An 18,508-nucleotide genomic window follows, 5' to 3' on the forward strand; every position below is an offset into this window, starting at 1 on the left:
TAAAAAAACAAATGAAGGAAAAGCAAAAGCTAAGAGATACAATACATCTGTAGGTACATTGCAGATTTAGTACAGTGCAGATTATGTAGTCTCCAGAACATGCCTTAAACACAGCATTTAAAAAAATAATTACCATGTTAAGAGAAATCCAGTAATTAAAAACCTGCAATAAAACTACCATTTTACAAAGATCCTTTAAATCACAGTCACTGACAAACCAGCTATCTCCCTATTGCCCTCTCATTTTCAATTGCAATTCCTAAAGAGAAGGTTTTTGAAACTAGCTAGAAATGTTACATGGCAGAACAGACAAATACACTTTTATGTGTACTAATAACTGTTTCAGTAATTGAAACAAAGTATGGTAAAGCCAGGACAGACTCTAAGGGGAAAAAAAAGAAAATCCATACACTTTAGGCTTTCCCTTATTTATAGGTTATGCTTACAAATAACATTCGTGCTTAATTTTTAAATGAACATACTTGTATTTAGAGCAAACATTTTAAATTAAAAATTTATTGCATACTGAAAAAAATGGTATCTTAAAAATGAGCAGACTTAATTTTGTAAGCGTATAGTTTCTGATTTTATGCAAATCTAATCAGGTTGTACAGATTGCTTTATGAAGAAAAAAAATAAAGAAAGCAAAAAATTAGGATTAATTCATGAAGATCAAGAACCTACAGCAACCACTACTAATGCTGAGCAAACATCAGTCCAATTAAAGCCAAGAAAAAACACGTTAGAAAGCTTAGTCTGAAGTAAATTGCCTAACAGTGTATTAGTGGAAATGTCTCAAAGATGCATTTCCACCTAAGCACTTCATTAAATTGTTTTCTAACATTATAGCCTGATTTTGCACCCAGAAGAGATGTTACAAACACAGCAGAACCTGCCTAGGGTTTGGAAGATGCATGATTGAGTAGCCTCTGTCCTGGAGGTCTTGCAACATCCTTGATACAGCAGCTCAAGATTTAAACACAAATGAACTGAATGGCACCTTAGGCAAAGGTCTGGTGACAACCAGGTTGCCACACACCCACATGCACCTTGGGATTTTCTTTTCAAACTTGTAGGCACAGTGAATGAAAGCTGCTTCAAAAAGTTTAAGAATTATCTGTGAAGCTTTTATTTATAGCAATAATTACGATAGCATTATACATAATTATACATAGCAATAATTAATTACATTATGGAAAAAGTTCCTCTTCAAATATTAAAGACATGCTCATCCTTCCACGCCCCACATAACACCATAACTGCCTGCCTACTTAAAAAAAAATCCAGCCATAAATTAAAACATAAGCTTTGTTTAAATTAAGGTTCAATAGCTTCCTTGCCTTGAAATGTAATGATGTTTTCAATATATTGTTCTTGTGAAGCTTAAATCTTCACATTATTTACACTCCATGGCATTAGAAAGCCACATGTTTCAGTTGGTTTATGGTGCAGTTTGTGAACATGTTAACATCTAACAGTAAATATGCATATGTAACATGTCATTAAGAAAGATACCCTTCCTATAAAAATGTTAACATTTGCTTACAGAAGCAAAGTCAACTTTAATCTATACTTGCTGACAGAGAGGATAATATATTGCAGACAATTCCTTTTTATCCATGGGTCTCACTATACTAAAATTTTCCTTTGCTTCCCCTCCCCCTACTCCTTTGTTTTGTTTTAAAGCAAACCATTCCTGGATTAAACATATTTCAGCTTTATTAAGGAAACCACAGAATTGATGGGAAAATTGCCCTGTGAATGAGGACAAGTTTTCATGCTAGATAGTGTTACATGTATTTTTCAACCATTAAATTGAAACAATATTACTATTCTTAGATTACTAAATCTACACAGACACTATCATAAATTACTTCTCTTGATCAATTGCGTATCATCACTATAAAATTTTGACTTCACTATGACTTGATGGTAATCATCAGGTTTTCAATTATTTGCTTTAAATTGAAACACAGCAGAGAAAACTCAAGTAGTTTGCTTTGATTTATTTAGTATTAATAAAGAATATTCTACACCAACATTTATATAATAAAGAAATAATAAACTAGTCACACAATTAAAACAAAGTCAACCTATGCAATTCTCCAAAAACTACCTAGCTTCTGCCTTCAACTGACTTGTATGGCATTTTTTAACTCTTAATTATCACCCAGTGTTTACAGTCCAACTTTCTACTGCATGTTTCTCATCATTGTAAGCTATTTAATAAAAATAACACAGCAACAAATATAGTAACACTATAAAATGCAACTACTAGCTGGAATTTACAACATTCAGTAATGATACTGTAGCACACCTAAATGTGATAAGAAAAAAAATGCACAACACCTAGACATACTGGTATTTGAACAAAGTCAAAGTATTAGACACAGAATAGGAACAAAAAACTGCAAGCAAGAAAGACTCCCAAGCACTGCAAAGAATACCTTTCAGTGCCTTGAGTAGCATTTGGATCAGACCTCACGACAGTCTATCAGTCCCATTTTCTTTCATTAAATTTATTGCAACCAGCTTCAGGAAAACTTAGTACATTAAAAAAAAAAACCTGAAAGTTTTTACATAATTTCTTGTGTAGTACCTTTGGAAAGAATTCTCATTTATCAACTATTTACATACCATATTGTTCAAATTAAGTTGTACCTTTTGTAATCAGAAGGAAAAATTATACCATTTTCTTTCAGATAAAACTTGCTAGGACTGCTACTATAACTTAAGTTTATACATAGGAGAGATTAGAGTACAGGATAGATTGGTACCACAAATAATTAGCATTTTACATTATACTTTACTCCATGCAATTTGCTCTCTTTTTTTACAGTGGAATTGGCATTTCAGATAACGTGGTTTTAGCAAATTAACTGAATCTTTTACTAGCTCCATACACTCAGGTGTACTGAATGTTTGCAGTGTTTTCTGGAGCATTTTTTAGAACTTTGCAATTAAATTTTACTGCACAGCTAATTAAATACATAGGCTGCATTTGCCTTGTAATTAAAATTCATCATTTCTGGAGGATGTTCTTTGCCAGAGTAGAGCTTTAGAGACAAGTCAGAGGAAAAATATTACACTAATGTAAAATTAGAAAAGCTTCACAGAACTCACAACTTGTTACACAAACACACACAAAGCTTCACGAAAATGTTCAAGAATATTAAGCATATTAAAATCTTTAAAGCAATGCTTCAAACTTCCAGCATCCTTTAATTTGTTTTTACATCCTTGTTTGATGCTACATCCTTTGTTCTGATGCTATGCCAGTGAAATTGCATCACCACAAAGCAACATTATGCAAGAATGTCTAGCTAAAATTAAAATGCTATATCTCAGCATCACAGTTACAGGAAAAATGCAATTCAGGCATTCACAATGCAATTATGCAAACTAATATAGTCAGTAAATACTTAATGAAAACATAAGGTAATGAAACTAGAATGGAGAGCTGCATAAGAAGATAAACCACCAGACTGCTCCTGCTGTTGCTCTAACTACACTTTTGGAGTCTGTTATCAAAGATTCTCAGCACAGTTCCCATTCAAAGAAGTCAAAGTGAGAAAAACTAACAGAATTAGTAATTCATGCAGTAGCAGACAGTACTAATTAATAAAAAAAAAAAATTCCAAACAATCTACTGTTATGTAAAACATCTAACTTCTCTTCAAAAGGAGTTGCATCCTAGTGCACAAACAATGATAAAGATATTCTCTCTCCAGACCCAAATGTTCCATACAAGCAGGCAATGCTCAGTTGTTACTCAGTTATAGCTCCTCAACATCTCTGAAGAGAACCGAGACATTTCCTGAATAACTGCTTTATGCCTCTAAAATATAACAGCAGCCTATAAAATATAACACAATAAGATTAAATGGCAGCAACACTATTTAATCCAATCTGATTTCAAATTCAGATATGTTATCAATAAATACCAGATACACAATGTTTACAAAGCAAGCAATCATCTCATTCACAGGAGACACTCAGTGAAAACATAATATTCTATACGGATTCCTCAGGATCACTGCTATAAACAAAACTGAACACAACACCAAGTGATCCTAAACATCCCAAAATGACAACTTTTATTTCCCCCCCCCCGATATATTTTTCGGCGTGTCCAAATTGAACAACTATGTCTGTTCCAAACATACACAAAATTTACTGGCACTAATGAAGTGGCAAAAAACCATAAGGTGTCTTCTTATATTTCTGCAATTATTCTGGAATAAGCAAGTTATGTTTCTTTCAAGATTTCTAAAACGTTCAAGAAAAATTTGGAAATTGTGTTCACAGACTATTGTGACAGTGGAATTAATCCCTTCTGATATATGTGTTCTGTCACTCCTGACTACACAGCCATTCTAAATCATAGGTTCTGTGGGCACATCTCACTGCACCAGTTCTTTGAAAGAAATATTTCGTGTACTTTAAGTTATCTCTGTGCCGTTTTACACTCTAAGAAAATAAGCAAAGACATTTTTACTGCAGAATACACTTTACTTCTCCTGTTTTGCATGCCTGTAAAACATTCCGAGTAGCTTTAAGATGTACGGTGCTTTTCTTCCCCAGACAAAGTAAGTTGAGAGGACACAGAAACGTTTTTAAAGCTGCATAAACCACAAAGCCAAACTTACACAGAACAAAGAACAAGTCTAGCATTACTCAGCAGAAGACTAGGAACATGCATGCACACATATACCCCAGCAGTCCTAATAATCCTGAAGTTAAAAAAAAAAAAAAAAAAAAAAAAAAAGAAATGCTGCTTTGTTATGCAAATGCACCGTTTCAAAATGAAGAAAATTAAATGATGTCATTCAAGCTAATATCCTCAATGGAAAAAGAGGCAAGAGGCAACAACCACCCTCCCTCCTCACCAACACCCTCACAAACATTATAACATTATTTGGGTGAGTTTTGGCTTAATATGAGTCTGTAGCACACAGCCCCAAGAATTACAGAGGGATTTTTGGAACTGCATATTTTTAAAAGTCTGTATTTGTCCTACCAGCCTAATTTATCTGAATAATCAAAGCAATGAATTTATTATTGCCTACTCACAGACATTTCAGGGATTCCATTTCTAGTGTTTGGAGCAGCAACTCAGTTAATGTTTTCTATAATTATAAAACCTGCCACATTACTTCTTCCAAGAGATTAACTAATATGCTTCCACTGAAGCATGTTCAGAGGCACAAGAAAAATTTTAAAACATGATATAGATATACTGAATTCATTTAATATTTAAAAAAAGCAAAAAACGCAGTAAGACAACTTCATATTCAACTAGCAGATATTGCACATATTTTTTATTAACATTTTTATCTCAAATTGTAACTTTCATTTTAAGGCATTAAATAAAAGCAGAAAACAAGAAACTAATGAAACAAACCAAAACACATGCAGACTCCCTCATCCAGCTGCATGAACAGTAATTTAATCATAAAGAAAAGCTCCAGAAGTCAGAGCTATTATATTAGCACTTTCTATAGTGTATGATGAATGATACTGAAGAATCATCTGCACTCTCATAGACGGGTATTACTGTCTGATCTCAGTCAACTTTAGCAGTTAGCACGAGTTGCAGTACTTCAAAGTGAATCAAATATGCTTTTTTGTAAACCTGTAAGAAATAAACTACATGGTAGCTTAGTTTTCTTACTAGGCTGCTGAAGGAAGTGGATGGATCACTAAAACAACAAGTTTAAGAAAAAACAATATTATATGAGAAGCAAGTTAACACAATAGAAAACAGCCAGGTATCCCCAGGCTGTTTCAAGAATTCTTCAGGCAAGTTGGTTACACACTTGTTTATAGAAAATACAACCCTGATTTTAGTCAGTCAGAAATATTAATGTTAAAGCTAATGCACAGCCAGGATGGTTGCACACAGAGCTGCAACAGAAATAATACGCTTTGTAACTTTAAAGTAGCACCCCATGTTGACTTTACCAGCCTTGACATAATTTCTAGACTACTCTAGTCACACAGTAATAGTAATTTCTCAATTTCTTCTTTATCCTCCTACTGTGATACCTTAAAATCCCAGGGTCTGAGCAATCAGGAACATCAAAGTCAAAGCGTTCACTTCCACCTTTTATTTTGGGATCATCTTGCTACATTTAGATGCAGATGAGCACACAACAAAATATGTTAATGCCTTGACGACTGCACCTACTTTGCAGCCACTAATTTTGCACTTAATAAATACAAAGTCAAACACTACACTACTTTTATGAATCAAACACTTCTAGAGACAGATCTGCAGCTTGACTCTTTTTAATAGCAAATCTAATTTGGGGGATAAGATCAGAACAGACTGCAGCTCTTTTTCTAAAAATGCTGACATTTGAGCAAACCTTACCCAAAGAATGCTGCCTTACTGAGGACTGACATTTCCTTTCTCTAACTCGCTTAACTAAAAAATAGGCTTTCTGGCCAACTCCTACAGTACCCCAAGGCAGCTGTATATCACTTTCAGTTGCAACTTGTGAATGCTTTCTTTTTCTGTCTCTTTATTTTGACATGCATATTATGTTAGCTGATTTCAATCATGTTGCATGAGTGGATGACATACCTTAAAAGATTAAGTTTTGCCACCTGGGACTATTCCAGAAATTCAGTACTTTATAGCATCTCATACCCTTCTTCAGCTTCTATTTGCCTGCATTATCAATAGTAGCTTTCTTTCCTATTTTATGCCTAGTGACAAGTTGTTCAAGGCTGCACTTGATACAAGTCAGCTTGAAGTGTCATTCCCTCTCATTTCCATTCCTGGATGGAGCTGCTGCGCCGTGTACAACGCTCTGCTGCCATCTATTTGACACAAGAAATACAGCATTGCTGTTGCCGCAATTGGTTTTGCCTTCCCTTTCCCCCCACCTTTCTCTTCCCCGGCAGAAGCTGTTGGGAGAACTACCCTCCCCGATCATGCCTAGACACAAAATCACTTAAGCAACTACTTTTGCACTTTAAAACAGCGGCAGAGATTTTAAAAATCCCGGAGATTTGATTAATGAAAATAAAAATAGACCTACCTAAAAATACATGCTTCTCTTAAAGGGGAACCCGATTTCACAGCCTTCTTTATAGCATAAAACAACAGGCAAGTTTTAAAGTTTGTTTTAAAGGAATTATTTTAGAATTCATAATTTAGCTAGGTAGCAACAGAGCTCATTGAAGGCTTGATTTCAACAGCTCTGCAGACCTAACTGGGGCCATGGCATTGAAAAGAACATAGATTCCCTGGCTGCACCTCTTCGCTACACTAAACATAAAATTCAGAAGCCAGCTACGAAGTTAAATTACGGAGCCTTAATGCAGAAACCACACACAAAGCACAAGATGAAGGAGGTGGTACTTTATCCGTCATCAGGGTCACTAAGATAAACACCACTTCATTCATCACAGCATTCAGCCTGCTTTGTATGCGACTTCACAACACAGGAACAGCGGCTAAAAAAAGTTCCTTACTTGCATTTGTAAAATATCATGCAAAGGACACCCACTGAAGCTGCCAAAAACTCTGAAGGAATCTATAATCTTCAGTTAGAGATTCATGACAGCGTACATTCTGCTCTCTAATTACCAAGCCATACGGAAAAGTCCTGTTTCAGGGCTCAGTCTGGTCCTTTTCACGTCCTTGATTAAGTACTCAAATACTTCATTTTTTTACATGGTTGCTTTCCTGATACACTTAAATAACTTCTTGGTAGAAATGTGTTTCAGCATTTACCCTGGAAATGATCCATAAGAAAAAACAACAAAAAGAAAGATTTAAAAGAAAAGCAAAAACGTAGCCCATGATTCACACGGACTATAAATAAGGTCACTGTGATGCAAAAAGCATATGAACTCTTGAGAATTTTTCTATAGAGGGGAAAAAATACCCTACCTCTGAGCAAAGGCAGGGAGGAAAGGAGGGGTTTTGCTGAGGGAAGGGGGAGATAAGGAAAAAATGAGGTTGATTAGGAGGGCACAGGCAGCACCAGCCTGAATCAGATGTCAAGAGAGATTTTGTCTGGTATTAAAACATACCCATAAATTTAAAACCTTGATTTTCTCATTGGCATTGACAGAAATAGTACTTGGTTTGGGGAGCAATTTGTTGATGTGCTGGTATTGGCTAATACATAGTGGTACCACTAAGCATGTTATTCCATTGTTCTTTTTATGTATTAATAACATTTACCGCCATAATACATGTATTTATCTATTAAAGTTAACCTGTTTAATAAATTTAATAGTTGCTTTAAGTTCCTTAGTAACAGTTGGCTTTAAATGTATTTAGTCTGAGAATATAAGCTGCAATTACAAAGCTTGTTTTAAGTTGCCATAAATATTTAGTGAAGAGACACAAAATTCCAATTGCTAGCTATTACTAGAACTACCTTTCTAGGCCACACACAAAATCTGTTCAAACAGGTACTGCAAGTGTTATATTTTAAAAATTGCCTAGAGTAATTCAAGGGTGAAACTACCTAAAAACTGTTTGCTTAAAAGGAATTAGATTACTTAAAGAATTTAAGCTACACACAGTAAAACAACACATACAAGCATTTGAAAGAAAGACTCCAGAGGCTTATTCTGCCCTCTGGTGCACTCCACTCCACAAGGACACAGCATCCCACATAAAACCCAGGAAAGCATCCAAGCAGCTCCAAGAGCCTGAAGTTAAAGGAGTGAAAGGGTGTGCTGTGTCAAAACTGTTCTGTACCTTACAGGATCATACCCAGGATGATACAAACACAAACAAACAAAAGCAGTAAAGCTTTGCATGGACAGAAGGCATCTCCTTTTTATTCCTTTGTATTTATGGCAGAGAGACTAATTGTCCTGGTTAAGGACCATCATGTAAAGCACTGAGCAAATATGAAATCTGCCAGTCCGGGTAACAATTTCTTAGTAAGGTTGTATTCATGAGGCTGGTGTTATGAACTGCCACCACCAGTAAGCAGATGACAGGAGACAGACAGGTACTCAGGCACAGAACACAGTGCCACAGGCCCATTAAGGGATCCTAAGCAAATGAGAGGTATTCTAGGGCAGTTTTGGAAACTCAATTTTTGCCTAATAAAATGAACTGCCATAAATGCTAAAAGAGAAGCAGTTTGATATCATCTGAAGACAACATTATTATTTGACACAGCATTACTATAAAATCTCTAACTCCATAAATGTAAGGTTTTGCCAATGAATAAGTCTTACATGTCTACAACAAAGTGTTGCTAATACCCTTTACAATTAACTAGACCAAATGGTGTTACACTGAACAGCCAAACTGCCTGTTTTATAAAATATGAAAAAAAATCCATTTTCTCAGAATCTGTGAGCGTTACTGACATTCATAATAAGCTTGAAACTTATTCAATAATGTAACAACACAACAATGCACACTGAACAATAAGAACCATAAGGTACAGCACACAAAGCATTTATTATGCAAGCTGTAATGCACAGTTCTATGCCTTGTTACTAGCGTGAAAGTAGAAAAGCTTTACAGTTAATTCCTTGAATTACTTAGCCTGCAGTTTCATACCAAACTGGGTAGGTACACAGTTAACACCTAAGCAGGAAAGTAGCATTGTTAAGATTACTGATTGGTTAAACCGTGACAGTATTTATTTGTGAAAACCAACCAAACACCTTACAAACTAGCCAGGAGCATTCCTGTTTCACTCATGGACTACAACACCAAAACACATCTCCAGTGGAAAAGAACTATTTTCAGAACAAATTTACCAATGGCAGAAATCACTAGAAGTTATTTTTTTCAGAGGTGGGTAAAGCTAGGCCAAACTAAACCGATGTTTTCAAACTACGGAGACTCATAAAGACTTCCTCTGCAAGGAGGACACAATCCCCAACCCAGCTACTGAACAGCACAAGAATGAACTTTCACAGGATACCAGAACTCAACAATCACAAGACTTCAGTCCTGACTGACTTCTGGGCCAATTTATTTAAGCTTGTGCCTTGACTTTCCTCATAGCTAAGTACTCACTGGATACATGCAGTAGAAGTATAACTGTCTCAGAATGAGAATAAGACTATTCTCTTCTACATAAACTTTCTCAGATTATTTTCAGCCTGGATAAAAAGGGAAGGGGACTGGCCCTAAAACATCAGTGATAAAACCTGCAGGAGAAAGTCAGCAATAGATATTTTTTATTTTATTCACTAGTGTTCTAAACAGAAGGAAGCCAGCTTCCATGCCATGTCCCAGACATTTCCTTTGTCACCATAAAGTTGCACAGAAGCACCTGCCCCCAGGCATTTGTTCATAACCACAGTTACAACTGCAGGAAAAAGCAACCCATAAAAGACTATGGTGGGGAATGAAAAAGATGACCCATTTCCCATATGGTTCAATCTCCTCAGACTAGGAACAGTCCAGGGATGCAGAAAGGCTTTATAATACGACGTAGGAGTAGATAAGACTTTCTTCAGATAATGGGAAGAAACATTCATAGATGCTGGTCCTCATGAAAGGCTTTCACCATACTGACATCCACTGTAGGGACAACAGAGCAGGGCACAAGCAATCCAGGAGGCTTCTGCAATGCATTGATAATTTCCTGTCATAAATGATTCAAAAGCTCACACAGGAATTGTGTGTGAGCAATGAGTATCTGATTCTTACAGTCAAGGAAGAACTGGTCAGGGCAGCCTTGGCTGCAGTGATCATGAGATTGTGGAGTTCAGGATACTGAGAGAACAGAGCAAGACAAGAAAACAGGATCACAATCCTGGAACATCAAGAGAACAGACTTTTGCCTGTTCGGGAATCTGCTTGATTGAGTACTATGAGATACATGCCTGGAGAGAAGGAGTCAACAAGAGCTGGCTTGTTTTCAAAGATCTCCTCCAAGCTTAAGAATGGTCCACCTTGACAAGTACAAGATCAAGCAAAGGTGGTAGGAAGCCTGCATGATGGATAAGAAGCTCTTGACTCAAGCATTAAAAGGTGAAAGTATAAGAGGTGAAAGCATTGACAGGTACGAGATACAAAGAGACTGTTCAAGCAGGCAGATATAGAGGTAGTAATACCAAAGCCCATCTGGATTTTAAGGTGGTAAGGGACATTAAGGGCAGCAAGAAGGGCTTCTATGTGTCTTTTAGCAGTGAAAATATAATTGGTAAAAATGTGGTGCTGCTGCTGACACTATGTTGACCACAAGTCAGCAAAAGCAACCAACAGCATTTTCAGCTGCATTAGGGTAAGTGTCACCAGAAGGTCAAGGGAAGTGATCTTTTGCCACTATAGTGGTGAGACACTGTGAATTCTGGGCTCCTAGCACAGACATAAAGGACCCACAAAGGGCTGAAGGACTGGAGCATCTGTCATACAAGGAGAGGCTGAGAGAGCTGGGTTTGTTTAGTCTGAATAAGGCTGAGAGAGATCTGGTTTTAAACACATCTGAGAGAGGTGTGTTTAAAAATACCTTATGGGTGATGGGAAGAGTAAAGATGACTGAGACAGACTGTTCTTAGTGGTATCCAGTGACAGGAGGTGAGGCAATGGGCACAAGCAGAAACACAGGAAATGCCATTTAAAAATATGAAGAAGTTTGTGGTGGTGAGTGCTGTTTTTTTACTGAGGGTGATGTAACTGCACAGGTGAGGGAATGGATTGCTTGGGGAGGTTGTAGAGTTTCCATCCCACTTAAAACTCAGCTGGACAAGGTCCTTTGAAACCTGTTCTAGCTGACTCTACTTTGAGTGAGTTGGAATAGACAGCTTCCAGAGGTCCCTTCCAACCTCCAACTGTTCCTGATTCTCTAAACTTACATGATGTAAACTTTGACTTGTGTACCTCAGTTTCTCCTCCCAGCAGCAGTCCCACTTTCCCACCACCCAGAATGCAAGCTGTAACTTCAGAATGCATCAGCATCACAAGCGAGCTCAAGGTTTTATATAAATTGGAATTTTTCCCCCTGAAGACCTCTTTACTATTTTTTTTGTTCATTTGTTTTCTCATCTTTCCTGCTGCCACTTCACCCATGTGCAGCATGAAAATAGGCATAGTTACATCAATAAGGATGGGGTTGAAATCAGTTACTAGTTCATAACATTTGGTTCACAGGGCCAGCAATCAGGGGCCAGTATTTGGCACAGATCAAAACACAAAAGAATCAGAAATTAGCAAGTTCTTTAATTTTGTCAGCATGAGCAAAGGGCAGATTAAAGGTGTCTCAAGACAGAGGGCCTACTCCTAGGAAAGCACAAACTCATAGAAGGAAATATAGAGGAGCTAGAGATAAAGCCAAATGCAATAGCCAAAAGAGATACTCAACCGAGAGTTCATATGCTAAAAGCCCCTTGAATCTTACACTTCAGTTTTCAGCTAACGGTGGTAGGGCTTGCTTCTAAAAATCAATTCCAGCATGATTTGAAGCACTCATATGTCTACTGGGACTTAAAACTATATAGACTCTTAATAACCCCTAAATTAAACAACAAAAAAAATCCTGTATGTATCTTGCAAGGGGGAAAAAACCAAACAAACAATGAACTGACTATTTACTGGCTTCTTAAAATGTAGTTACAAGCAGGTAAGGTTTTACTCTTCCATAATATTTCTGTGGCATATTTAAGAACAATACTTTTCCTAACTCATAGAACACATTTGCTATAAAATTTCTGGCAACAATATGTAAGCAAGATAACCTTCTACTACCCCAAATTTGAAGACATAAACTGAGCAACTGTAGCTATCTGCACTAAAGCCAAATTGGACTAGGCTATTTAATACATGACTGCTAGGATAGCAATAAAACCTGAGCCATTTCTTTAGTTCTGCATTTAACTGCTCAATGCAACAAGTTTCAAGTGGTGAAAGGAAGAGATTTTTTACTAAGGTTACACTGAAAATATTTATGAGCTTCACCAGTTCAATACAACTCAAACCAAAAAAATCTTACAGCACAGTAAAATACTGATGAGATCATAGAAAAAAAATATTCCTATTCCTATCTACCTATGTGTATGCATCTACTGAGACATCTTTTCTGTGCAAGAAAAGAAATTTACATATTTTAGCCAACCTAGCATTTGAAAAATTTATTTTCAAGACAATACGCAGAGGTGTCTGAATATAGTTATGGGTAAGAGAATTTAGATGAACTTTCTGCATGCTGCCTATACACAATAATAGATTATTTTTTGGAATTAATATACTGTAAACAATCACTCCCATGAAACCTAATTAAATGAAAATAAATCACTGTCAGGACACTGGACTCCCCAAGGAACTAAAAGCCAAAGCCGCCGGACATATAAAGGCTGGATAGAGAACATGAAGCTAAACTGTTTACTTAGTAACTATGAAGTGAATGTGCTACTGTTTTCAGAACGCCCAATGGAGAAGCTCCAGTGTAGAGAGCTAATCCCCATTTCTCACCAAAACAGACAGGAATGCACACTGGATAATTTGTTCCTACTGATGATATCATTCTCTTAAGTTTACTGCTTTTAATAAGAAGCAAGTTTCAGCCTTCTTCTCTCACTTTCTTCCATGTACAAGATCAGATCAGCCTCTCGGTGACCTACTTTATGAGTCATAGTCCTCACTATTTATGATTCAGAAAAACGTCTTCTCTGACAGTATTTCCCAGACTACTGTGGGTTCATTCCAAGAATCAATTTCATCTTCATTGGTTTCCTACAGGAAACCAGACCAACTTCCTATTATTTTATTTTCCTTCATTTCAGCATGGCTCACATCAATTAACTGGAAGTGAGAGTGATAGAAAACTTTATTCTGCATAAACATAAGCCAACATAAACACCACCAAAAAATACTGAAGATGTCACTGGTTCAAAGTCATCAGAATGTGAAGTAAGCTAAGATTAGAAGTCTCCCTCCTTCCCCAAACAATGATGCATGCAGGCAAAACCAGTAAGTTTACACAGCCCAAGTTTTGTAACAGCTTTACAAGTCTCTGGTGAAAACATTCACCTCTAACAAATGGCCCAGGTCTACTCCCTCTTCTAACACTGGGAATTGTTTTAAAATGGTAAGCACTGTTGAACTGCTTTTAAGTCCTATCGATACCATAGCCAAGTCCCCCAGTTACCACGGCCAACTGACTTGGGGTGCCTTGATTCTCTCCTCAATTGTGACAATGGAAGTATGACTGGAGATGCTAGGCAACATAAAAGCCACACCCTGAAGAATCCCATCTGGGCTTCCAGTAGGACTTCTAATGTTGTCTAAGTATTGGCCTGCTGTATTCAGGCTAGCTTCTAAAAGAGCCACTTTAATGTCTCATTGTGCTCCAAGGCACATTAGTTCTCCAAAAGCCAAGACTCTGTGCCAGATCCGAATTGGCTCAAAATGCTCATGCGGTGAGATTCTTGAGGAATAAACTTTCCTAGAACCCTTAGTAGTGTCACACAAAAACATATAGCAGCATCACCCCCCCTTCACATCTTCCCAGTATGTATGTATCTTGCCAGCGACTTGAGTTGCTGGCAGCTGCAGCAGCCACCTGGAGATAGTTTGGAACTAGAACATTAGTACCATGCTAACACCACCTAAGGGACTCAAGTAATTTCCATGGAGATTGTTATCCAATGCACTGGTTTAAGAAATTAAATGATGGAAGAACATCTAGCTGTGGATTGCAAATACCCAGCAAGCTTTGCTGGCTCAGGTTTTGCTCTGCAAAGCTGCAGTTAAATTACCTTCCAGACCAAAGCTGCCTGTGGACTTCTGTGGCCTTCTTCTTAAACTGCTGTACCTGAGCTAATAAACCCAACCAGAACTCCAGTTAGCACAGAGCAAACTGGGTAATTCAATCACACAAGCAATTTAAAAGCCAGATTCTTTTCATTTAATCTCTATATACTGCCATTTCTCTTGTCAATAACTGCAGCCTTTCAACGTGATTTCCTCTTGCTGTGTTTCAAGGTTAGGGACTGATAGAAGCCACACATTGCCTGTTGTAGGAAGGCTGACTTATCCGTGGCTTACATACCCCTTCAGTTTTCACCTTATAAAAGGACAGGGAATATTAACACTTCAGGACACCTCCACGTTGCAGAAAATAAGAACAGGGCATACAGTTGACACACAATTTTTTTAATGACAATTTGCTACTTGGCCATCAGTTTCAGTTTGCAATCATGAAGCAGTAAGAACGAGGTTTTTGTGACTAAACAGATTTCACCTATTAGTAAAATGAGCTTTTACATGATACAGACATAGAGCATAACATGTAAAACAAAGTTATCTGCTCTCCTACTCATGTGCTTCCCATATGATGCAGCAGTACTTGCCAGGGTCAAGTTACTCATCCTCAGCCACTATTTTTTGTTTCAGTTTCTATAACTTGATTTTTTTTTTCCCCAAGCAAAACTCCAGAAATTACATAATACCGTAGACAGTAGCAAAGCTTTTTTCTCTATTTGTAGGTCGACCTTTCAAAGATTACCACCTCCATAAAAACTAGCACAGGAGAAGCCTTTCTGGAAATGACACACTCAGATACACGCATCAGTTATAATGTAAATAGAATAAAATGTTTCTAAGTGCTGTTTGACCTAACAACACTGGGTAACTTCTCCACTTGGACCGATAACCAGCAAACTCTATAGAAAGAGTTGTTTCACATGGTAAAAAAATCAGATTTACAAATCTGTGGACTTTTTTTGATAATTTAACCTCACATTTTAACCTTGCATTTTAATATATATTCAGTAATGAGACTCGTACAGTAATAGAGCAACAGCACAAACAAAATTATCTTGATTAAAGGCAGTATTTATCTGTCAAAGTCAGCAGTTATTAAAATGGCTATAAATGATGCAGTCTAAAATAAGCAAACCAGGATGCCACCAGCAGTGCACATTCACAAATCTCAGTGCTAGAAGCTACTCACCTTGACATGGCTCTGAGCTCCCAGGTTGTATATCTCGGTGGGCTTGACTTCATTAATGATCTTCACCAGGCAGGTGCTGTCCGTGAGATCACCATAGTGTAGCTTCATGTCTTCAGAGTTTAAGAACACAGAATTAATACAGTTCCAGAACAATATGGCATTCTTGGTCCAAACCCTACTCCAGTTTTAAAGTCCAAGTAAACATAAGAGAACACTGGTTCAATAAATTTTGCTTGGGTTTTTTTTTCCCTTGCTTTAAGCACAAAATATACTTCCCAGCAGGAAGAATGTATACTATTTTAGATTCTCTTTTCAATTATCTGATTTACCAAGCAACATTTATTTCATTTGTTTCATAGTTTACACTTCATTAATCCAGGTTGTAAAAATTAGGTTGATTACATATGACACTAGGTTAATGTCATATACAGAATTTTAGGCACAAAAAAAGAATTACTTTAAGTTAGGCTTCCAATATTTCATTCACAAAAGTTTTCAATAACTTCTTAAGCACACATCAATAGCTTTCTCCTCCTTTTCCAAAATGTTGCATGCTTAAGTTCCTCACTGCCAATAATTTCATAACACAACAAAAATGCCCACAAGTTGCCCATTTAGGTGACAGTACAGTACAGCTCCATCCATTTATTACTATTGTTTTTCCATTTTAAAAATACAGATATATATTGGAAAGGAAAACATTGTAAATGTCAATGAAAAATGTTTTATGACAGACCAAAATCTCAAGTGTGGTTAGATACACATCAGTCACACACAGCTCTTATTTATCCTTTTCTGACTGAGTTACGTTTTCATTTGTGTGGGAAAAAAGTAGGCAAGAGCTTGAGACAAGCTCTTGTCAAAATTAAAAGAGGAGGTGGCTTATCAACTTGTCCTTGGTTTCAGACCCTGACCTGTCAAGAAATTATTCCAGAAGTGAAATTCATTCTGATAAAGTAAGCCTCATTTTCTTTTTATTAAAAAAAAAAAAAATCACACCACCACACTGCTACTCACAGATCTAGTCAACAAAAATAAAAATCCTATTATCAGTACTGATGAATTCACTGCTTATATTTACTTACCATATTTACATAGATTTTCATTTGATATTTCTGACCTTGAGAAACTTATGTTTAATGTAAAGTTTAATGTAAACTTATGTTTACATTGTCCTATCTCCAGAAAAAGAAGAAATTCCTATTTCTGTACAGTTTAGTAGTCTTCCTATTTAATAATGGTTGCCAGTTTTTCTGGGGTTCTATCATCTGCAGATATGAACCTTTAAAAAAAAAAAAATTAAACCTGAAACCAAGATATATAAGGTTTCTTACAGGAGACTACCACATGGATCCCCAGTACATTTTAAAAAAATTCCACAAAGATAAACTTTGTTTTCATTATGGTTTGTTGGGTGGGGTTTTTGGTTTGGTTTTGTTTTTTTTTTACACCTTAAGGCAGCAAGGAAGTAACAGATTATGCAGTTATCAGGTGGTCAACTTCGTACATTTCTGTTCAACAGACAGCTTGAGGCTCTTCAGGCTGATAAAGTGATTCAGACCAGCAGGTTACAGTAAATTCTTGAAGTCTGTTTTTACACCCATGTTGCTTGAAAATGACAGTTCTGAAGACACCTCAGGACTCATTTGAAGCTGTGTCTAATGGGTAAGGGAAGAATAATGCAACTTTTTTGTGCACACATCAATTATCCATTCTGTGGGCTACCTTCATCCCTGACATCAGTTCTATCCAGGCTGTGCTCCACTGGTATGGAATGCAACATTTGTGTTTCCCAAATGAAATTCAATACATGAAACCAGTTTTGGCTGTGGGCCCCAGCATGCACAAGATCCCAAACTGTTATAGGATGGAACTATTTGGATATTGGTGTTAACCTGCAATCCTCAAAACTGTTAACCACCTTAACAACTGCTACATTTTTCTTGCAACAGTAAGTAGAGTCCCACAGCAAGGACCACCCAAAAAATTTCTGATGGCAGCTACCACCTTTTCAGGACAGCTCTGGGGTGGTGTGAACAGGGAAGAAAGGAAATGCACTACCCTTTCAGTACCGTAACATAAAGCTTACCCTAGTCAACTGGAAGCCCTCTCCTTTCTCTGCTTACTTGGCTTTCTCCTTGCTAGTGGAGCCAGCCCTTTGGAGAGGATGGAGCAGAGGACACTTAAAAGGAGGAAGCCCAGGGAGCAGCAGCAGCTCTGGAGGAACCTTGGGGTCTGAAAGAGCAACTGATTCCTCTTCATCTTAAGCAGCAGCCGAGCAGGAAAGAGGTGCCATATCAAGGCTCCCTCTTCTTACCGCCACCCCCAGGCCAGACAGCAGTCTTGGAGGTTCTCAGGGGAAGGTGGGTTGCCAGCTGGGCTGAACTGAGCATCAGAAGTATTCTGCCACAATTCCCTTAAATTTAAAACTCTCCAAGGGGAACTCCCATTTTGGTCTACCATCAAGTCTTCAAAGATTCTTGACCAAATGGCTTTTTTGAAGGGAAGCAGGGCATGAGGCTTTGTCTTCTGACCCATGAAAAAGATGTTTTTCAGGAGTAATAGCCTAAGTGAACTTACTAGAAATGGGATTTATTTGATGCAATAATTTA

At 37.2% G+C, this 18,508-nt stretch overlaps 1 protein-coding gene across 1 annotated transcript in view; it reads right to left on the reverse strand.

The window, feature by feature from the left end:
* The window catches only part of GMDS (GDP-mannose 4,6-dehydratase), a 420,922-nt gene that overhangs the window by 329,322 nt on the left and 73,092 nt on the right, over nt 1-18,508 (reverse strand). Inside the window, exon 4 of the mRNA XM_030446078.1 lies at nt 15,897-16,006. Coding sequence (XP_030301938.1) covers nt 15,897-16,006 — 110 coding nt within the window. The remainder of the gene's footprint in view (nt 1-15,896; nt 16,007-18,508) is intronic.

Source organism: Calypte anna, chromosome 2 (genome assembly GCF_003957555.1).
Source record: "Calypte anna isolate BGI_N300 chromosome 2, bCalAnn1_v1.p, whole genome shotgun sequence".
Taxonomy (NCBI): domain Eukaryota; kingdom Metazoa; phylum Chordata; class Aves; order Apodiformes; family Trochilidae; genus Calypte; species Calypte anna.